Raw genomic sequence first — 22,600 nt, 5'->3', positions numbered from 1 at the left:
TGCGCTCCAGGAACGGAACTCTCTGCCAGGGCAAAGGCAAGCATAACTGCAGCTTTCTCCTGCCCTCTTCTATCCTGACCAACGCTTCGAGGAGTTACAGGGGGAGGGGCATGGCTGCATAGCACACTCAGAGGGGCTTCAGGTGGGGGTGCGGCTACACAAACTGGACGGGTGCACCACGCAGAGAACACGGCACTGACAGCCGGATCTGGAGGTCGGGACAGACGAGTGGGACAACTGGCATGCTGGCAGTCTGACGCTCACACGCCCCGGCAGAAAGGAACTGGCATTGACCTTTGGGACTATCAGGATGAGGGCAGAGTGCCCCCCACTGGTGCTGGTGCTAAGGACAGGTGAGGGGTGCTGAATGAGGTGGAGGCCAGTCTTTGTGAATTATGATGGGGCTCCTGCAGGCCGTGCCTCAGTTTCTCCCTTTGTCTCAAGGTCTCGAGCTCCGCAGGTAAAATTTGGACTAGCTGCCCTGGAAGGTCACCTGTTTGTGACTTGAGGGTGAGTGTGTGTGTGTGTGTGTGTGTGTGTGTGTGTGTGTGACAGCATGGAAGGAATTGGGCCATGCCCTAGGACTTGAGCCATCTCTGGCACAAAAGGAGTTAATGGCAGGGACCGCGCCCCCCGTGTCCGGGCACGCGCAGCGCGCCCCCTCGGTGCGCGGGCACAGCAGCCAGGCTGCCGGAGAGCAGATCTCGGGAATTCGGGTGCGGAGCCCTTGGCCTGGAGGCGATATGGGTGGTCCGCTGCCCGGTTCAGTCGCTCGCAACAGCCCGGGGAACAGGTGAGGCCGCCTGCCCCGGTCTCTCATCCTTTAGCTGCCCGTACCTTGCCCTGAACCGATCCCCTCCCAATCCCGGGCTCCTCGACTCTCCAGCCAGCGCTTGCCATCCTCCTCAACCCCCTGTTCTCCATCGGCACCCCTGACCCCCGGTCCTCCCCTGCTCCCCTTGCCCCCTCCACATCCTCGCTGAAGCCCGCATCCTTATCATGCTCCCGCCCATGGTCCCTCTACTTCCACAGCCCGGCCCGCATGCTCATCAAAATACCCCTAACGAGGGCCCCCCTCCCCCGCAGTGCAGCCCCGTCCCTCTTCCATCACAGCATCTCACAGCCAGGCTCCCTCCCCCACTCTCTGCAGCCCCCCCAACGGAGGCCTTTATCCTATCCTCCCCCATTCCAATGCAGCTCAGTCCCCCAATTCCATTCCGAGCCCACGTAGCCCCTAATACTGCCGTTCACAATACCAGTGCATGCCTGCACAATGCCCCTCGCCCAATACTGCTCCAGCCTAAAAAGTACCCTTAGTTGCCATTCTAATCCCCGGCATTGCCGCCCCCCCCCCCTGTCCTCTCCCAAATTGCAAGCTGGACCAGGATGGAGATCTTGGCCTTGGGGACTCACAGTGGGTCCTAGGGTACAGAGGGCATTTGGGGGTCGGTGGATTTGTCTAGCTCTTCACGGTGGAGAGGCTGCAGGGAATTGACTCAAAAGGGACCAGCATTTGGCGCCGATGGGGTACTGGAGAGGGAGGCATCCAGAAAGGGTTAATGGAATTAGTGGGGAGGGGCAGCACTGAGAGGGTTAATAGTGGGGGGGTTGCTGGCGGGGAAGCCGTGTGAATGAGCGGTCTGTGCCCCAGAGTTGCCATGGAGACGGTGAATGGGGGGATTGTGTGAACTCAGCTGCGGACTATCCCCCCCCCCCATATACACACACCCACTCCCTCCTGCCCCACCTCCCTACTCCTACCCCTTCTTTCCCCTGCCCCTCCTCCCCCTATCCGGGTGCATTCTGGGCAGTGTCTGGGATCTAACCTCCCCATACTTTGCTCCCCATTTCCTCTGAGCCCCCACCTCTTTAGTTGCTTTGCCTGCCCTCCCTCCTCTCCCTTCTGCGCTCGCGCGCACGCAGGCGCGCACGCGTGCTCTATCTCTCTGTTTCTCTGAGTCTCTCTCTGTCTCTGTCTCTGTCTCTGTCTCTCTCTCTCTCTCACACACACATACACACACACACACACACACACACACACATTCTCATTCCCCTCTCGTGGTGGCCGATAGCCGGGCGTTCCCAATCTCCCTCCCCCACCCCTTCAGGCAGTTCTTAAAGGAGCAGTTCTGCAATCTTGGAAGGCGGGAGAAATGGAGGAAACTAAATTGTGTGTGTGTGTGTGTGTGTGTGTGTGTGTGTGTGTGTGTGTCCATGCAAGAGCGTCTGTGTGTGCCTTTGGATATGTGTTGACTGTATAACTGTGTGTCAGAAGGCTTGTGTGTCTTGATTGTTTTTTCCGTTTCTGCCTCTACCTATGTGTCACCATCATGCTGCATGTATCTGGATATTTAGCTATTTGGTGTGCGTGATTATATTTCAGTAAGCCTCTATGTGTGTGTCTGAATGTATGTCTCTGTGAGTCTCTGGCTCTGTGACTCTCTGTCCCAGAATGTGGGACTAGATGAGGGGATCTCTTGGGGTTTCGAACATATGTCTCTGAGTGAATATCACAGTGCTGTAATCGTGACTTGCTCTCTCTCAGTCTTTGAGCCTTTGTGAGTTTATTCCTGTGAGTTTCTAAGTGTGGGCTACTCTGCTGTTTACTTTACACTGGCTGAGCATCAACAATACCTGGGGTGCCAGGCAGAGGGCTTTCTGCCTCAATTCTGGCACTCCGTGTGAATCAGAGCTAGCCGACGAAAAGGACCAAGGCTGAAGCACTTGGGAGCCGTTAGGGCTGAGAAGAGATGTACAGGAGGGCACGGGAGGGTGTGGGGACTCGCAAACAGCAGTCCTGCCCCTGGCCCTCCTGCAGGTGAGAGGGTCTCTCTGGGGGACCCTTTGCCTATCTGCTGCTTTCTCTTCTTAGGCCTTAGAGTCCCCGACTGAGGGTCTCCTGATGTGGTGCTCCCTGTGTGGGGTCTCCCGTCTGGGGCTTCATACAGCATGCCGAGGGATGTGAGCTCAATTTGCAGTCCCCCCCCCCTTGCTACCACACACCACTCTGGCTCCAGCTGGCCCACGTGGGCTCCATTGGCTGAGGAGTTGAAGTTGGGGACTGGAAACTTGCAGTGGCAAGCCCTGTCACTGTGTCATTCCTCTTGGCTTTTCCGACCATGCCCTGGCACACAGAATGGTTCTGACGAACAGCGGAGATCATCTGTGGGTCCCTGGACCCCGGGACGGGCATGTAGGAGAATAGCCCAGTCCCAGCAAGGCCCCAAAGAGCCACTCCATTGCTGTCCCGACCACCTTGGATGACGTCCACTTCTGTCTTTCCACAGGCCTGCCTGGCCCTGAAGCTGTGGAGCTTGGACGACCTGCCCTCTATGTGCTGGGCACCTGGAGGTGTCCCTCGAGAGCTCAGTTGTGAGGTTCAAGTCGGAGTGGCCATGAAGGGGCTGCCTACTGGGCTGATGCTGTGACCCTGGAGTCTGCCTTTCCTGCCAGTCCCCCTGCCCGGAACATGTGGCTGCGGCTTGGCCTGCCCTCGCTGTCCCCGAGCCCCCAGCCCAGAGTTGGCCGGAGCCTGTGCCTCACCCTGTGGTTCCTCGGCTTGGTGCTGAGGGCCAATACTCAGGCCCCAGCACCCACAGTCAATACTCACTTTGGGAAGCTAAGGGGTGCCCGGGTACCATTGCCCAGTGAGATCCTGGGGCCTGTGGACCAATACCTGGGGGTGCCCTACGCAGCTCCTCCGATCGGCGAGAAACGCTTCCTGCCCCCTGAACCACCCCCGTCCTGGTCTGGCATCCGGAACGCCACACACTTCCCCCCAGTGTGCCCCCAAAACATCCACACAGCTGTACCCGAAGTCATGCTGCCTGTCTGGTTCACTGCCAACTTGGATATCGTCGCCACGTACATCCAGGAGCCCAATGAAGACTGCCTCTACCTGAATGTCTATGTGCCCACGGAGGATGGTGAGTGCTGTGGCCAGGCACTGTGCCCTCCCTGCCTCCCACCTGCCCTCTTGTGTTCGTGGCTTGCACGTGCTTGTGTGCCCTGCAGCATGCCTCTGTCTGTCTGTGAAAAAGCTTCTAACCATCACTCTGCTTGGCCTTCGCCGTCCTCCTCCCTGTTCTTCCCTCTCCCAGCATTGTCTGAGCTCCCATGTGTGAGCGACACTGTTACCAGGAAGGGCCTGGCAAGGCCTGAGATCTTTGACAAGTCTAGGGCCAGAGTGCTGGATGGGGGTTCCCTGGGGGAGTATGGGTCACTGCTGGCAGCTGCCCGCGGGAGGATGCTGGCTGCACCAGACACCCCTGTTGCCATGCCACCTGCTTTGAAAGGTGGTCGTTGTGTGTAGCCAAGGGAGCTGGGTGTGGGGGGCGGGTGGGGGGCAAGCCTGGAGGGCCCTGCTTAGGTGCCTTCTCTTTCACTAGCTGATGCCTCCTCCCGCGGGGGTCACACTAAGGTAAGTGACAGAAACAGGGAGATGGTGGGACAGGCTCTCTGCCATGTGCCACCTGCAGAGCAGCTCTTGGGGCCTGGGGGTTGGGGGGTGCATGCCCCTGGGCAGAGGCCTCCTGTTATTTTTTAGTTTTTTATTCATTTTACAGTAAAGCGGATTTCCAAGGAATGCGCCCGAAAGCCCAACAAGAAAATTTGTAGGAAAGGAGGTAGGTAGCGAGCCGGCGGGGAGGGAGAGAGAGAGAGAGGGAGGTCTGCCTGCCCACCTGCCCTTGTCCCTGAGGACCCAGCCTTCCTTCAAGTAGCCCAGGCTCAGGGGGCGGTCGGTGAGCTCCACCTCATCCAAAGGCAGGACTTGGCGGCCTAAGGCAGTTTTAGAGCAGAAGCAGCAAAGCCATTTCCTCCAGTCTTCCCAGCCCCAAATTCCACCCTTCAGCGTGTGCCAAAGACAGAGCGGGCAGCCAAGATGGAGCCAGCGGCTCATTGTTCCATGCTCTTTCCTGGGTTGAAAGTTGTAGACTCAACTGTCCAGCCCTGAAGCTGAGATCAAACTCCTACACAGGCTTAGTAAGCCCGCCAGTGCATAGCTGAGAGAGTCGGGCTAGTCTGCTGGCAGACCTTGGGGGTCTCTGGGGACTCTGGACTAAAGGAGCCACGAAATCCTGCATTTTCAATTCACCCCCTTGCTGGGAGGGATTTGTTCCCTCGGTATAATCATTCTTCCTGTTCGAATAGGACTTGTTGTTCTCTGTAAAGTGCTTTCATTCTTACCTCAGAAAATCCTCCCCACATCTCTGGAAGCTTCTAAGGTGGGCATCGGGCTCCCAATGTTACGGATGAGGAAACGGGCCCAGGGGAGTGACTTGCTGCTGCTGAAGGCCCTGTCGCTGGCCTGTGGCAGAGCTGAGACCAAAACCTGGGTCTCTTGACCCTCAGTGCAGAGCTCTGTCCACTGTAGCTAGCACGTGCGACACCTCCCGTCTGCTCATTCCCACCTCCCCAACTCTGAAAGAAATGCTGAAATGTGGATGAGCGAGACCGGCCTGGAAAGAGTAACAGCCTAAGGAACAGGTGGACAGTCAGAGCCTGACCCCGGCCACCCTTTGGCAAGCTCGAGCTTTGCTTTCCTTTAAAATCCTAGAGCAGGGTTCCCCCAAGTGGGGCCATCAGGATTCCCGGCAGTGGATGCAGAGCCCCGGATCTCCATGTGGGGCATGCGCACTGAGGGTTCCACCACGTCCCGCGCCTACACCCGTAGGCGATCAGTAAACACTTGGGTGCGCGAATGAAGAAGCCAGTCTGGGAGCCACAAAGCCTGACTGACTCCCAGCTCCTCATGGTAACTCGGTGAGGCCTTCGGCAAGCCTCCATCTAAGACCCTGTTTCCGCATCTGCCGGTGGTAGTGGACAGTCTGCCCTTAACCATCCATTAGCCTATCGACGAATTCAGTGAGAAGGTCTCTTAAAGCTGCCCCTAGGGAAGAGGACCTGACCTTAACATTAACCATTTCCTAGGCGGGGTGGTCTCCGCAGGGCACCAGTCAGAGCCTAGGGCAGCGGGGTCCAGTCCCTGGAGTTTGGCTGGAGAGCTGACTGTAAGGTCCACTCTAATACAAACACCAATCATGATTGTTGACTGTGGGCAAGGCAAAGTGCTAGATGCCGTTGGGATGTGGAGGGATATGAATGAGGTAGAGGAAAGAGATAAGTCACTGAAGGCCTGACCGCTGCTCTGAGGAAGCGCCTAACCTAGTGTTTAGTCTCAGCTGGATTAGCGAGGCCCCATGGGCCAAGCTGGGAAGTGGGTTTCAGACAGTGCAGGGGACGTCATTTGGCCATTTAGCTGTGCAAATTAGTTCCCTATCCAAGGACCGCTGGCCGTTTGGGCCTGAGTTACAAGCCCCGTCTCTTGGAGGAAATTCGTCCCCAGAGGTCATGAGGGTTGTGTGCGAAGCGTAGGCAGCATTGGCCTGGCTGGGACCCTGTATCACCAGTGTCGGGATAGGGGATGGTGGTCAAGCTGGCCTGAGTGACAGACATAGCGGCAAGGACATCTGTGTGAGGAGGCTGGGACAATGCACAGCCCAGGGACACTCCTGGGCGGGGGGTGGGGGGCGCTAAACAGATAAATCTTCTAAATCAGGACCCCTGGGAAATGAAGGATTTCCTGGGGAAGACATGTCCACCCCCCACCCTCCATCAAGTTGGAAGGAATTCATGTTTAGAGATGAGTGATTCCTTTCCATCTGTGGGGGGTCAGGGGGTGGAGAGGCTGTCCCATGTGTGGACGATGACACCCCATGTCCCATAGGGTCTCTGAGGGCAGTACTGGCAGGTGTGCAGATGGTTGACACCACTGGAAGTTCGGGAAGCTGTAGGCGTTTTCTGCGCCTTGGGCTGGGCTCTTGCCTTAGTTGAAAAGGCATTTTGAAATATGAGGGCGGTTCCTGTTTTGATTAATAGCTGTAAGGGAATTCATTCATTGGAGCCCAGACCAGCTGAGAAAGAGGGCTGTTTGCTGCCTCCAGGCTGAGAGTATCTGGTGTCCTAGACAGGAGGGTTAAGCCCTGGGGTGCCAGCAGAATAACCTCTGTTTCCACACAGTGCCTGGTATCCAGGCTGTAGGTCTCCTGTCTCGTCTCCTTAGAACAGCTTACCCCCGGGGCCTGAATGTCTCTCTTCTCTCCTCTATTCTCTCCTTCCTTTCCCTCCCTTCCCCTTCATGCTCCACCTCTTTTCTCATTTCTTTTTGCCCTTCCCTCTCCCCCATCCCAGAAAGGTGGCATGGTGCAGTGGAAAGATCATGGGCTTTGGAGTCAAGCAGACCTGGGGTTGAATCTCACCTTTAGCACTTTCCAGCTGTGTGATCTTGGGCAAGTCACTTCACCTCTCTGAACCTGAGTTTCCCCATCAGTGGAACAGGAATAAAGATAGTACCTACCTCACTGGGGAGTAAGGATCAAACAGTAAACAGAAGTAGAGTCTGGCACCTGGTAAATATTCAGTACATAGTACACGGTAGGAGCTATCACCATTATTCCTCTCTCTCCTCTCTCTCTCTCTCTCTCTCTCTCTCTCTCTCTCTCTCTCTCTCTCTCTCCACTCCCCTTTCTCCATTTCCCCTTCCTTTTTTCCCTCCCTCCCTCTCTGGCTCTCTCTAGATCTCAGAACAATGCTTGCTGCTCTCAGGCCTGGTTCCTGTGGGCAGGAACCCCATTTGCCATTAACCAGAGCAAGGAGCCCCAACGAGGAAGACCAGAGGGACAGCTTCATCTCCCATTTTCTCCTGTGGGAATCAGGGTCAGCTGAGGCCCGGGAGCTCAGGGCTCGTCCCCTAATAGCTCACATTCATATGCACATGTGCGGCCAGTGCCACCTGTCACCCTCAGTGCCTGTCCCCGCTCTCCAGCTCAGCCTGCCTGTGTACACACGCCCAGCCCCTTCCATATGGAAGAAATCCTTTCCCTGAGTGGGCGTCTGGCTCTGTGCCGTGGCGCACCTGCCGCTACCTCCTTCCTGCCTGGGAAGGTAGTTGGCTGAGATGGGCTGTTGGGGACAGGGAGGCGGGACAGAGCGACCAGCACAGCCGGGGCCTCAGCCCACCCATTCCCTCAGTTCTTGCCATCCCTCCTGCCTGTCCTGGGCCCAGACCCAGAGCTGGCTTGCTGGGCCACACTGCAGTCATGCTGTTTTTGAATTCTCTCTCTGTTTTGTTCTCTGTTCTGTGCTGTTGTGTCTCCCCGTGTCTGGTCCCCAGGATCCGGCGCTAAGAAACAGGGCGAGGACTTAGCGGATAATGACGGGGATGAAGATGAAGGTATTTGGGGGCTGCAGGGCGCGGCGGCTGGTGCATGGCACAGAGCCCCTCCCCCTCTCGATGGGGAGAAGCCCCGTCTGTCTGTCTGTCCGTCCGTTGGTGTGTTTCTGTTCCTGTACAAGGCCGTTGGGCTGTTCATCCATCTTTGGCCTGGTTGGCCACTGGGAGTTCCAGGGTGATGGACACGGCTGGCGGGAGCAGGGGACCACAAGCAGAGCCACGGGAGGACATCCTCCTGGCCCCGGTGCCCACCCCTATTCTCAGTCCTCCAGTAGCAGCAGCACTGCCTGTCAGGGACAGCTTCCTTCCCCATCTTCTGTGGTTCACGAGCATCTGTCCCTACTCAGCAGCAGGGAGCGTGGAGAGAAAGCAGGACTGAGGGAGGGCGAGGATACTGGCTCCTGAGGAGCGAGACACTGACAGCCAAAGGCGCTGGAGAACAACGCCCCCTACAACCTCCCCAGCCTTCTCCCAGAAACAGAGAGATGGCCTCAGGGCCAGGGGCAGCCGTAGCTTATAGCTTGAGGACTGGGCCACAGGACCGTGGGGCTGAAACATCAGGCTGAGGCCAGGACACCAAAGTCAGTAGATCCGTGGGTCATGGTTGAAGTTGTCTTCCTTCGTCCTTGGGAAAACAGGTTGTGTTTGCTGGGCAGCAGAGAGCATTCCCTTCTATCTCTCCCCCTCCCCCGCCGCCCCTGGAGGGGCCACACAGCTCAGGGGCCCAGTGGTGGCTGCCTGGGCTGGGGAGCAGCCACTTTCAGGTCCCTCGTTGAATGGCCTGTGGGAGGCTCCATCTTCATCTTAATGCTGACTGGGGGCAGGCTCTCTCATTCTTAGTTCTGCCCCTTTCCTCTTTTCCACATCCCTAGTGGCTCCAGTTAAGTCTGCCTGATGCCCGAGGACAATGGGGTAAATGAGGACATGGCTGAGGAACCACGTCATTAAGCCTCCCCCACCCCATCTGTGCCATTCACTCCCCTTTCCCCACATTCTCCCTTGTTCTCTCCCTGTGCTACTCCTTATTCCCGCCCCTCTTGTCTGCGTCTGCACTGGGGGGGCCAGCTGCTGCCAATGGCCGTATTTCTATGTAACTGGTGTAGTCTTGGGGGTTCCAGGGCTCCCCAGCCCCTGCTCTCTAAAGCCATAACAGGTCCCAGGACTCCTGGGCGCCCAGGGCAGGGACTCACTTGATCCAGCTAAGGGACCAGCCCTTCCTGTTGCTCCTGCCCCTGCCCCTGCCCCTGCCCCCAGGGCCCAGCCACGGCCTCCCCAGACCTAGCTGTTTCACGTACACCTGGCTGCTGGGAGGCACCGGAAGCCAGTCTTTAAAGACACCACTGGAGTCTCTGGCTGATGCCCCATGAGTCCTGCCCTCACAGACGGCGGTGGTGTCCTGGCACCTGGAATAGCTTTGCTGCCCGCACCCCCCAGCTGGCGGGGTGGGGGAGGAGGGGCATCCTACCCAGCATGTGTCTCACCCCTTCCTTACAGACATCCGGGACAGTGGCGCTAAGCCCGTCATGGTCTACATCCATGGAGGCTCTTACATGGAAGGGACAGGCAACATGATCGACGGCAGCGTCCTCGCCAGTTATGGCAATGTCATCGTCATCACCCTCAACTATCGGGTTGGGGTGCTAGGTATGGTTCCCTGCTGTGCCCCTACATGGACCCTGCTGCTCAAGGACGGAGCTAAGAAGCTGCGGCCTTTTGGCTGTAGCCGCTGCTAAGGACCATAGTCAAATGCTGTTATCCCATGGCCCCTACCCAAGTGAGGGGAGCTCCCTGAGTCCCCAGGCCATTTCCTGGAATGTTTAGACGCCACTGGAAATTCCATTTAAACTGCACACCTTCTCTGAGGTCTCTACTTCCAGACCTTTGCTTGGCCGAGCCTTGTAGGCTCCTGTCCTCAGCCCTACCCACCCACCCGCACATCCAGAGGTATTTCTTCCAGCCAGTCACACGTGCACACATCCACGCCGCCCACGGCTGCCCCCGTGCGTGCCATTATGTCTCACTCACTGCCCACAAGCACACACACAGCCGCACACACATGTAGGCCACACTGCATACACACACTCCCCCAGTCCTCCATATACACTCCACACAGGTGGCACCCCCCACACACATCCACATGCCCATACGCCTCTCTAGACTTCATATCTCCCCCCATCTACACAGATTTCCCTCCCTCCCCCCACACACTTACTCCTGTATACCTCTCCCTCCATATTGCTATATACACACTGCACCATATATGTGTGTGCTTATTATATACCCCACATATGTGCTCTACACAGACACGCCCTGCACACCCACAAGCACAGACAAACCCCACACGTATACACCTTAAATGTACATCAGTGTTTCTTCTGCGTGTCCCCAGATCGCCCTGCACATCCCCCTTCCTCATCTAACACCCATATACACACGTATGTCCCTCACCTTCCCTGCATAAACACAAGCCAACATTCCCCCGTCACATACACAAATACTACACACACACTGTATCCCTGCTTCCATATCTACATACACACATCCCCTCACTTATACACACACCCACTCCCCCTACACATACAGCCACACGCACACGTACACACACATCCCACGTGTACTCTGCATCCATCTATCCAGCACACGCATATGTCCACGTCCCCCACCCTACCCCACAAATCCATACACACACGTACCCTCATGTGCCCCTCCATGCACATACACCTCTACTCATCCCACTCTCATGCACACCCCACACTTACATATCCATGTACACACACACGTGACTTCTATTCTCTCACGCATGCATCTTCATACACGCACACATACTCTCACACTACACACTCATTTCCCAAACGCCTCCTCATACGCACACATATGCCCTTCCCCAACACACTCCCGTCCACACGCTTGTTTCAGCAACTTAGGCTGCCACTCCACCCTGCACCTACCGTGGTGACTGCGAATGCCTACGAGTGGTGAAGGGCTTGAGTTAAACAAGTGCCTCCAAGACGGTGACTAAGCACCCTCTCAGGTGCTCACCCAGACTTCGGGGCTCACATGCCGTGGCAGGAAGAAACCACTTCTTGCCTGGAGGACTTGTGTCCTCCGAGTTCCAGTGAGGGTTAAGGCAGTTTGTCAGGTCTGTAGGCCTGGGTGCTGAACAAGGAAGTAGGCATGGCTTCCTCCAGGCCAGTCGCCTGAGAGGACCTTTCTCTAATGGGCTTTTAAGTACATTGCTTTGCCAGTTCTAACCCCGAGGCCCTGGTGCTGCGTTTCACTCGTTTCACTCGTGGTGTGGTTATGTATGCAGAAAAGCCAACAAAAGCTCTCGACTCGCCGCTAACACTGTGTGCGACAGCAGCACACTGAGAAATGTGGGGCCTGTGTCCCCTTCAGCGGCATCTGGCTCTCAGCTATGAAGCATATAGGCCATCTCCACGGTCCCTCAAGAGTCTTAGGGGGGCTTTCATGGTTCTCCTGCTGCTCCTCTGTCTTTCTGAGCTGCCCCACACATGACTGCGAGGCTCTCCTAAGCTGCTCTGTCCTGTTGAGAAAGGGGATCTGAGTCTCTGACGGTAAAAATGGTACCATGCAGGTGGCTGTAAACTCATGCAGTAGGGCTGCACAGTCCCTGAAGAGGGAAGAATATACAAATGTAATCACACACCGATATACAGGCGCACGTATATGGTGGTCAAAGGCCAAAAGTCATTTTGCTACTTTATTTTCTTAGTGAAAGTAATAGAAAACATTCAACTCAGCTGCTTTAGAAAATTAGAAACACAAAGCTTCATTTGAGAAGGTGTGTTGGAAAACACAGACAGTACGAGGAGTATGCTTCTATTCCATGTTATTGCACTGGCTAAGGATGAAGGAAAAGAGGATGAGAGGAGCCAGGGAAGGAGGGGGGAATGTAGGGAAGAGAAGAACAGGATAGGGGAGAGAGAAGAGGACAAGAGTGACAGAGAAAGGAGGCAGAAAAGAGATCGAAGGAGACACTCATAGGATTTGCAGTGTCAGATAGGGTTCTGGGCTGCACAGAGCTGTTGCTGGTGAGCATGCCCTCTCACATCCTGATTGGCTAACACTTCACAGCCCGTCAGCTGCTCTAATCCATCAGGAGGTCTTCACCTTTGGGGAGTCTTGGACCCCTTTGAGATTCTGATGAAAGCGATGGACTCTCCTCAGAAAACACACTCTCTCTGTCTCTCTCTCTCTCTCTCTCTCTGTCTCTCTCTCTCTCTCTCTCCCTCCCTCTCTCCCTCTCTCTTAGAAATGATTTCGTGGATCCCACTGAAACTCATCCATGACACTCAGGTCAAGAACCCCCCCCACTTCACAACCTCCTCTCATTTGGATAACCAGAACAGCACCCCTGGGGGCAGAACTGTTATTCTTTGGGCTGAAGCTGTTAATGATCAAATGATATCAGCGAAACCTCAGAAGGTGTCATAAACCGGGGTCTAGGTCAGAAGCTCGCTGCCGCTTCCTGGGAATCCTTCTTGCCGGCCCTGGAACCCACATGTAATCAATAAGCCTTTGATTAGATTCTGGGTACATACAAGATGTTTTCATCTCTTGGCGCCAGATGCAGAACATTGGTGTGTCCCTGACACTTGGGCTTTTCCTCATTGTAGCTGAGGCTTTTGTTATTTTGGACCTCAATTACAGGAAGTCCTCACTTAACATCGTCCAGAGGTTCTGTGACTTTAAGTGAAACACCAACGTTACCATAGGCCATAAACAAAAGTTCCTCTGGCATCTCCTCAACGTTATAAGGAAACAACGTTGTTATGCGAGGACCTGCTGTATATGCATTTATTCACCCTCCATCCCATCAGCTTCTCTGGAGCGCTGAGACCAGACACACAGTTCATTCTAACGTGCTTCTTTAGACATCGTCGGTGATTCATATATTCGGAGAATAGCACAGGCTAATGCATGGATCCTGTCCAAGGCGCAGGGGGAGTTATGACTCGGGAAGTCCCCACTGGGCTCGAGAGCAACAAAAAGAAAGGGATCCAGCAGGAGATAGGGTGCGGTTATCCCTGGGGCTGAGGGAGTAGGGCTTTGCCAGCTTCATTCTGGGTCCCAGATTTTCATCTTATGTCCTTGCTCAGGTACCCTTCAGGCCAACTGAAAATCTGGTAAACGTCGAGCCTTGAGAGACACAGATCTCTGTTTGATTCTAATACAGTGTGCCAGATTCCCACGTCTTCTGTTGACAGGCAACTTACCATGTAGTGCAGTGTAAACTTGGGCCCAGGGAGACTGGCTCAGATCGACTCTGCCAGTCTGTGGAATTTAGTATTTCAGTCCTCATCCTAACGCAGGTTGTGTGGATGGCTGAGTTACGGGGGAGCTAGCAGTGAGTGACTGCTCTCCCAGACTGCCAGGTTCTGTGTGCTTGTAGGGGTCACGTTTGCTGTGTCATCTCCTGGCCCTGTTGTATATAACACTTCAAGCAGGCCTCTTGTAGTAGGGGTGGTTGACATGGCATAACCCACGTGCTTCAGTGCCTCTTAGCCCAGGCTTCGTGGGATCTGAGGGAGCCGAGAGTGATGGTCGAACCCTCCGCAAAACCCCGTCAGGCATTTGTTGCTAACCCAGGAAAGAGGTACATGTTGGAGAAATGTACTTCACTACATCCAAGTGCAGGCTCTTCCTGCTGATTTGGACTGAGAACTTGACACATTTCACTGAACGATACCTTCCTTGGCAGAGGCTAAGGCCAAGTCTGCTATTACCTAAGTAAGAGAAAAGGGAGAGGAGATGAGGAAGGGGCGGGGGGGCCAGGCAGACTAAGAGAAGCACATAGTGACTTTTGCCAGAGGGTCCCAAGGCTTGGACAGCTGGGTTGCAGCTTCAGAGCGTGAATGGACCAGGCCAGGGAGAAGCTGGTCCCCTTGTCTGGAGGAACAAGAGCTCCTCCGTTCCGCCTCATTCAGGCTTTCTCTAGTTCCTTCTCATTTCCTCATCGGGAACCTGGGGCTAAAGAGGGCTTGTGACGAGGTCCTAAGAGGAATATCTAACTATTTTACATACTTAACAAAGGTAAATTAATAACACACTTGAAGCGGGTGAAATGAACTCTCCTGCAGAAGCTAGAGACAGAAGGCCTCGAGAAAGACAGTGAGGTGGTCTTGTGCCTGCCTGAGTCTATTTGAATTCAGCTTTTGCTGTGGACTGCCAGAGAGCTCTCTGTGAGCTGAGGGACCCTTCTCAAACATGGCCTCACACAGAGTTGATGCCAGGTGCTGTGCATGAGCTTTTAACTGGGGGGTGAAAAACTACTGATGCAGGAATGGGTATCCAGTGTGTAGGAACGCCACAACTAGCCACCTGCAAAGAACCCTTCTGAAAGCCTAGGGTGGGAGAAGCTAGAGCCTTCCAAGGAGCCTAAAGATCAGGGAAGACAGATGAAATGAGGCAGAGCAGGATCCATCTAAAATGGAAGCAGGGTGGTGGTGGTGGGGAATATAGGACATCTCTGTGGGATAGCCAGCAGGTGGGCAGGAAGGTAGTCTCCATGGCAACAAGTCTCCACAGCAGCAAATCCCAGCAGGTGGGTGGGAAGGTAGTCTCCATGGTGACATGGCTCCTCCAGCAAATCCCACTGGGTAGGCGGGAAGACCTGTTTCTGTGGTAACTACCGCACTGACTTCCCCATTTCTCCACCAGACGAAAAAGATGGTCTCACCCAGTGGTTTTCCAACATTAGCAGGCATCAGAATCATATGGAGAGCATGTTAAAAACACTGATTGCTGCCCGCTTCCCCCCACCAATCCCACCAGAGTTTCTGATTCAGTAGGTCTTGGAGCAAGGGAAATGAAGACCTGTCCTGAGAATGACGGGCACGGGGCATCCGAGGCCCTGGAGAGAGGTGGAGAAGGGCAAGGAGAGCTTAGGGATTGTTGCCTCTTGGGATCTTCACTTCCTTCAGAGAGAGGAGGAAAGGGAAAGAGAAGTAACCATACATTAACAACGGGCTCAGCGTATTACCTAGAGATGCTTATGTTCCTTTCATCCCTGTTACAACCTGTGGGAGTATTTTTATCCCCATTTTACAGAAGAGGAAACTGTAGCCCAGAGATTTTAAGTAACTTGCCCAAGGCTATGTGGCTAGGAAGTGGCGGAGCCAGAACTCAAACCAGGGACGAAGCAGGGTCTCTGCTCTTTCCACTCTGTCTTGCCAAGTGCTAAGGTCATGACCTGGATCGGACATCCGGGCAGAGGATTCTGGGTCCTGACCATGTGCAGTTCCTGCCAGTTTAGTTTCCCGACTGGAGGCGTCCCCTTTGAATGGTCTGGAGATCCCTCCTTCCCAACTGGACAATGGGTGGGAGGCAGGGAGTCGATCCTTCTGTGTTGATGATGTTGGGCCTTGCTTTATTCTAGCCAGGTAGAAGGAGCTACGCTCTGTCCTCACAGCCCCGACTCCTGTTGCCATCATAACCCAAATTGTCCAGCCCTCCACTTTCACTGTCCTCATGCCCTTTGTTGAATTCAGGTTTCCTGAGCACTGGCGATCAGGCTGCCAAAGGCAACTATGGGCTCCTTGACCAAATTCAGGCCCTCCGCTGGGTGAGTGAGAATATCGCCTTCTTCGGTGGTGATCCCCGCCGTATTACCGTCTTTGGCTCGGGCATCGGCGCGTCCTGTGTCAGCCTCCTCACGTTGTCACATCACTCTGAAGGTGAGTAGCTCTGGGGGCAAAATATGAACAAGCAAAGCACTGGCTTCCCAGCCACACTGTCCAGGGGAGTCAGCCCGCCCTCTCCTACCAGCTCAGTATCCCTTCGGGGAGAAGTGGGAGGGCCATGTTTCTTTAGGGGAGGAGGAATGCCCTCAGTGGGACAGAGGGAAGGAGAGAATGCCATTTACATCTCCTTCTGATGTGACAGTCTTATTTAGGAGAGTAGAAAGAGAAGGACTCTCTCTGAAGGGACAAGAGTGCTTTTGGGGCAGGGGAATCTCTCGGTTTGGGAAGGACTTGTGACTTCGGGGTAGAGCTCCAGGGTGGAGATTCATTTTTAGGTGTAAGAAACACTCTTCCTCTGCCTTTCTCTCTGAAGGACAAGTCTGTACAAGAGAACTGTCCTTGAGCGGGAGATGGTTCCCAAGTGAGGACCACTAACCTGCGGGGCAGGCTCTCTCTCAGGGATGGCCCCCCGATTACCAGCCTCCAAACCTCCTCCGGGATGAACCACCCCCTAAGGGAAACTCTCATTTTTAGCCCAAAGGAAAATCTGTGTGCTTGCCATGGGTCCCTGTGTCAGTGATTCTTCCAATGGGCTGACCAGGCCCTTTTTGGCTCACATGAAATATTCTCGTCACCTCTGGACTATAAAACACATTCCGTCTCTGAGAGGGAAAGGTGCCCTTCTCTGAAGTAAGGAAATCTGTGACAGAGGACATGCTTTTTCATTGAAATCAACCCCATGAGTTAGTGATATTCTCACAGGAAGACTTTCAGTCTCTCTTTGAAGAAGGCCTGTCTCTCTGAGAGAAAAATCACCTCTGACCTAGAAATTCCATCTCTGTCCCGCCTGGGATGACCTTAGTGAGGGAAGACTAAGGTGGGAGCTGCACCCCATCTTGGAATGTGTTTTTAGGTGACAGTAATGGGAGCAGGAATCCTTTTTTCCACAAAGGAGGGTGAAGTGACTGGCTATAAGGGTGCCTCTCTAAAAGGGAGTTCCTCCCCAGATTGGGGACTACTCCCCTGGGAGGAAAAGGCCTTTCTTGGAATGGTGCTATCCTCTGTCATAGGGGGCCTGTGTCCCTGGAGGCGGGGCTGCTTTAAAGATTTGTTCTCTCTGTCTTTCTGTAATTGACTCGTGGAGAATAATCTTTTAAACACTGAGGCTGTCTCTTATGTCATCATCTGTGTTTCTCTCCCTGTCTTTCCACCTTTCTCTTAGAGGAATGGAATTGTGTACTTGAGGACCAGATTACCCCTTGGAAATGTTGGGACCAGGGAAGGAATGTTACCCTTTTTTTCCTAAGGGGAAGAATCATCCACTCTTTGTTTTGGGGGACTGAGTCCTCCTCAGCTAGGGGAAAATCTGGATCTGAGGCGTCAGTAGCTTTAGGAAAAGGGAAGTGTCTGTGGGGACTGCAGACTGGGAGAGCACATTCCCTGGAGACTTTCAGACCCCAAGGCCTTTGCCCTCGGTAACCCTTCCCCAAACTCCCAGAATGTGAGGCTCTCTCCTGCCTGCACTTCTCATCTCTCATGAAAAAGACCCCTTTGTGGGGGAAGTGCCAGCTCCCTGGTGGTGTGCTGGCACAGAGCTGGGCCCAGCTGGGCAGGAAGAAGAGGGGAAGACAAGGAGTGATAAAGAGAGGGAGCATAAGGAAGCTGATGTCTGGGACCCAAAGGGTTAATCCTTCCTGGCATTTCCTTAACCCCCAAGTTACCAACCATTGCCCCTGGACAAGGAAACAAGAAGCAGGCAGGGGACCAGTAGGGAAAGGGGCCCAGCAGCCCCTCTTCGGGTCCTCACCCACCATCCTAGCCAACAGGCTGCTCCTCCTTCCCAGCCCGTTCAACCCATAGCACAGCCTCGGTAACAAAGGAATGAAGAGGTGTTTGCTTTGTCCCTCAGAGACAGGCCAGGGAGGCCTGGGCTGTGGGTGAGAAGGCAGAGCTGACCTGATGTCGCCTGTCTTCTGTAGGGCTTTTTCAGAGGGCCATCATCCAAAGTGGTTCTGCTCTATCCAGCTGGGCTGTGAACTACCAACCAGTGAAGTACACCAGCCTACTGGCTGACAAGGTGGGCTGTAATGTTCTAGACACAGTGGATATGGTGGACTGTCTTCGGCAAAAGAGTGCCAAGGAGCTGGTGGAGCAAGACATTCAGCCAGCCCGCTACCATGTGGCCTTTGGCCCTGTGATTGATGGTGATGTCATTCCTGATGACCCTGAGATCCTCATGGAACAGGGTGAGTTCCTCAACTACGACATCATGCTAGGTGTCAACCAGGGCGAGGGCCTCAAGTTTGTGGAAGGGGTGGTAGACCCCGAGGATGGCGTCTCTGGCACTGACTTTGACTACTCAGTCTCCAACTTTGTGGACAATCTGTATGGATATCCTGAGGGTAAGGATACCCTGCGGGAGACCATCAAGTTCATGTACACAGACTGGGCAGACCGTGACAACCCTGAGACCCGCCGTAAAACACTGGTGGCACTCTTCACTGACCACCAGTGGGTGGAGCCCTCGGTGGTGACAGCTGATCTGCACGCCCGCTATGGCTCACCGACTTACTTTTACGCCTTCTATCATCACTGCCAGAGCCTCATGAAGCCTGCTTGGTCTGATGCAGCTCATGGGGATGAAGTACCCTACGTTTTTGGTGTTCCAATGGTGGGCCCCACTGACCTCTTCCCCTGTAACTTCTCCAAGAATGACGTTATGCTCAGTGCTGTTGTCATGACCTACTGGACCAACTTTGCCAAGACCGGGTAAGGAGAAAGTGGGGGTTTTCCTTTGGGACCCCAGCATGTCCTCCCCTCTGCTCCTCTATCTAAACCTCTTCCGTCATCTCCCCAAATCTTGCTTGGTAACCCTTTCACCCCCCTCCTTACTTCCTCCCTTCATGCTATTTTGACTCTTTCATGCCATTTCCTTCCCTCAAAAATTTTGTTGAGGCTCAGAAGTCAGTTAACATTAGGACTGAGCAGGAGTGAGAGTCACTGGCTGGACTGTAAGATTCAAAGTTAGATAACCAGAGGCCATGGGAAGTGGGAAGTACATTCAGAAAGAGCCTTGAAAGTGCTCTTGGCAAAACAGGGCGGCTGAAAAGATTGATAGATGCTCAGTAGCATGTGAGAAAAAGTGTCTCCAGCATGGTCTTAACAGGATGGGTACAGGGAAGGATGGATGGTTACGTGACACTGCCGGCAATAGGTGCTCAAGACTGGGGAAGAGGAGGAGTATGGACAAAGTGAGGGACCCTGAAAAAGATGGAAACAGTGGGAAGTTTTGGACTGGGGAGGTTTAGGGGTGGGTGTGAGGGAGAATGCTGGGCCATTTCCTCATCAAGGTAGAGTGGTGACCCCGGATTTCCATGTGGTATTTCAGGGATCCCAACAAGCCGGTCCCCCAGGACACCAAGTTCATTCACACCAAGGCCAACCGCTTTGAGGAAGTGGCCTGGTCCAAATACAATCCCCGAGACCAGCTCTACCTTCACATCGGGCTGAAACCGAGGGTCCGTGATCATTACCGGGCCACTAAGGTAGCCTTTTGGAAACACCTGGTGCCCCACCTGTACAACCTGCATGACATGTTCCACTATACGTCCACAACCACCAAAGTGCCGCCCCCGGATACCACCCACAGCTCCCATATCACCCGGAGGCCCAACGGCAAGACCTGGAGCACCAAGCGGCCAGCCATTTCCCCTGCCTATAGCAATGAGAATGCCCAAGGGTCCTGGAACGGGGGCCAAGATGCAGGGCCGCTCTTGGTGGAGAACCCTCGTGACTACTCCACTGAATTAAGTGTCACCATCGCCGTGGGGGCCTCCCTGCTTTTCCTCAACGTTCTGGCCTTCGCTGCCCTCTACTACCGTAAGGACAAGCGACGTCAGGAGCCCTTGCGGCAGCCTAGCCCTCAGAGGGGAGCCGGGGCCCCCGAATTGGGAGCTGCTCCTGAGGAGGAGCTGGCGGCATTGCAGCTGGGCCCCACTCACCATGAGTGTGAGGCTGGTCCCCCCCACGACACGCTGCGCCTCACTGCGCTGCCTGACTACACGCTGACCCTGCGACGCTCCCCTGATGACATCCCACTCATGACTCCCAACACCATCACTATGATCCCCAACTCCCTGGTAGGGCTGCAGACGTTGCACCCCTATAACACCTTTGCCGCGGGGTTCAACAGTACTGGGCTGCCCCACTCACACTCCACTACCAGGGTATAGCTCCAGCCAGAGCACAGCCTGTCTCCTGCTCCCTCCCTCCCAGATACACACACACACACACACACACACGCACACGCACACACACACACACGCAGACATCTATGTATACGCACGCAACCACACAAAACAGACAGCAGACCCACCTGCACAAACATAAATGTGGACACGCACCCGTATGTACAAAAACACAAATAAGGAAGTAAACCTGAACAAACCCTTCAAATGGGGACGCAAAGGAGTCCTTGGGAAACCGAGGACCCATGGAACAGCAGCTGAAGCCAGCTCCCTGAGCCTGACCACAGACACTCCTGGGGGCCCGAAAGCACCAGCTGGACACCCCCTTGGTGCTCGCCCTCTGCCTCCCTTGGAACTGCACCACCGACCAATGCCAGACTTGGGAGCTTTAAAGAGCAGGGCAGCTCTTTCTCCCCCAGACTTGGTCTTTTTTCTGGGTTTTGCTTTTGTTGATTTTTTAAAAAACATTTTTGGAACAAATGCTTCTCCAATCTGTGAGTGCAAAGAGCTCTGGAAGGGAGGGCCCCAGGCCCAGGGCTCTCTGGCTCTGGAACCCCAGTACTCACACAACCCGACCAAGGAACAGGACCCCCAAGAAAGAAACAGATTTGAGCAAGACCGCTGCGTGGAAGGAGGAAGGCGTGACCTCTGGACAGGATTGGAGGGCCATAGGGGAGAACTCTCCAGCCACCTCTGTGTCCCTGTGGGGGGGCTGCAGACACCACACGGTAGATTTGGTGAATGAGGTTCTGTGGAGGCCAAGTCATTAGCGGCCCCCTGGTATAATCTGGGTTCCGCCTCTTCCCTTGGGGTAATAGAAATTTACCCCATTTTCTTTACGGAGTCTCTTTTGTGTCTGTCATCTCTCTTTCAAAAAGGCATTGTTTTTTGTTGTTGTTGGCTTTTTTTTTTTTAAAAAGAAAAGTTCTTAAAACACTAACGGAAACCCATGGAGTTTGTCCTTTGTAAAAATTTTAAACACAGTGTCTTGATATAAAAATAAAAAATCCAGTTAGCACTCCCAACTCGCCTCCCTTGCACAGGCCTTGCCCCAACAGACTTCTCAGCTGGGTGCAGGCTAGGAATCGCAGCCGGCGCCTGCCTCCTATGCCTTCAAGCTGGTACAAGTCTGGGCTGCGCTCTGCGGGACCCGCACTGAGGCCTCTCCAACCTTGTGCTGCCCTCACCCTACCCCCCAAGGCTCTGGGTTCCTGAAGCTGAAGCCTTATCTCAACACCTCTGGCCTCCTAATGAAAGGGCAAAAGTAACACTTCTGTCTCCACTGCATGCCATCACGGCTGTCTGCCATTGCCGCCATCGCCACCACCCTGCCCTCATCCTGGACTAGGGACTGGAAGGAGGTCTGACCTCTGACACGCTGAAATTCTTACTGGCACCTGGATCCAGTGCGCCATCAGATGTGTGCACTCCCTGGCCTTGGGCGACTCACAGAGCAGGGCCCTCTCCCCCCCCCAGGGATGCTTCTGTCCTGTTCTGAGAAGTCACTGGGGTCCCGGGAGCGGTTTCTCTCTAGGATTATGATCCGTGGCTCCCTATGAAACCTGGGGCTCAACGGGTTGGCATTGTGGCATTTCATACTATTCTCAGTGACTTGAAGGACTGAACCAGAAGCCTGCTCACCAAGTATGGCGGTCGGGTGGGGCTGCTGACACCTCAGAAATCAGGAATAGAATTCTTCAGAGTGACCCTGACAAAATGAGGGAGATGGACCAACACAACAGGGTGGCGTGCGGAGGGCACCACGCCTGAGAGCTAAACTGCTGGTGTGGTGCGTGGGGGGTGGCAGAGTGGGTCACAATTGAACGAGTCCATACTGTAGAACTGGTTTCTCCTCGCTCCCTCCCTGCCTGTCTTCTTTCCAAAACTAACGTGACTACTAGCATATAATAACAAACATATAGCATGGGGTTGCTGGGAAGTAATCAGAGTCTGAGTTTTAGAATTAAAAGGAACCTCAAAGTCATCTAGTGCAACCCACTTATTTTACAATTGGGGAAATGGGCCCAGCAAAGTCCAGTGTCACAGGCAGTGTTAGACCTAGAATGCAGTCCAGAAATATATGACCTTCCCCAGGGTCCTCAGCTTTCCCCACCCTACCTAGCATTGGTTAGGCCTTTTAGAGCATAAAGGAGTGCCTTTGGTCAACACATGTTTGGCGTATATGGGAAAGCTGGAGAGAAGCAACAACGTGCCAAAGGACTAGGTGATTTGTTTTAATTTACAAAAGAGGGAGATGATGAGGTAATATTCAATAACCATCAAGCTCCTGCTATGTGACAAGTGTGCTATATCATCTTCAACATTTTAACTCCTAAATAAGGACAGAGCTGAGGGTCTTTTCTCCATTTCTTCTGAGAATAATAGAGGGAAAGATTAAGTTAGACGCAAAAAAACAC

The 22,600-nt window shown here is 54.2% G+C and overlaps 1 protein-coding gene across 4 annotated transcripts; it reads left to right on the top strand.

Moving 5' to 3' along the window:
* The first annotated feature begins 671 nt into the window (after window positions 1–671).
* Window positions 672–21,133, top strand: NLGN3 (neuroligin 3). Of its 4 annotated transcripts, none has more exons than XM_081043484.1 (8): window positions 673–793; window positions 3,288–3,926; window positions 4,566–4,625; window positions 8,174–8,233; window positions 9,728–9,877; window positions 15,745–15,930; window positions 17,916–18,705; window positions 19,325–21,133. In XM_081043484.1, the coding sequence occupies exons 2-8, from the start codon at window positions 3,470–3,472 to the stop codon at window positions 20,166–20,168; spliced, it is 2,547 nt and encodes an 848-aa protein (XP_080899610.1). In that variant the 5' UTR covers window positions 673–793; window positions 3,288–3,469; the 3' UTR covers window positions 20,169–21,133. The 4 variants fall into 4 exon arrangements, with proteins under 4 accessions (XP_080899613.1, XP_080899610.1, XP_080899612.1 ...); XM_081043485.1 differs by lacking the exon at window positions 673–793 and adding an exon at window positions 2,701–2,818; XM_081043486.1 differs by lacking the exon at window positions 4,566–4,625.
* The last annotated feature ends 1,467 nt before the right edge of the window (window positions 21,134–22,600 follow it).

This window comes from Rhinolophus hipposideros (genome assembly GCF_964194185.1).
Source record: "Rhinolophus hipposideros genome assembly, chromosome: X".
Lineage (NCBI taxonomy): Eukaryota > Metazoa > Chordata > Mammalia > Chiroptera > Rhinolophidae > Rhinolophus > Rhinolophus hipposideros.
Note: the sequence above shows the minus strand (reverse complement) of the source record. Positions and strands in the feature narration are given on the sequence as shown.

Bases quoted from the DNA above. Each gene is read 5' to 3' on its own strand.
- NLGN3 (XM_081043484.1), top strand. From the start codon at position 3,470: ATGTGGCTGCGGCTTGGCCTGCCCTCGCTGTCCCCGAGCCCCCAGCCC. The intron at 8,234-9,727 runs GTATTTGGGGGC...CCTTCCTTACAG, and splicing joins TGACGGGGATGAAGATGAAG to ACATCCGGGACAGTGGCGCT. The intron at 9,878-15,744 runs GTATGGTTCCCT...TGTTGAATTCAG, and splicing joins CTATCGGGTTGGGGTGCTAG to GTTTCCTGAGCACTGGCGAT.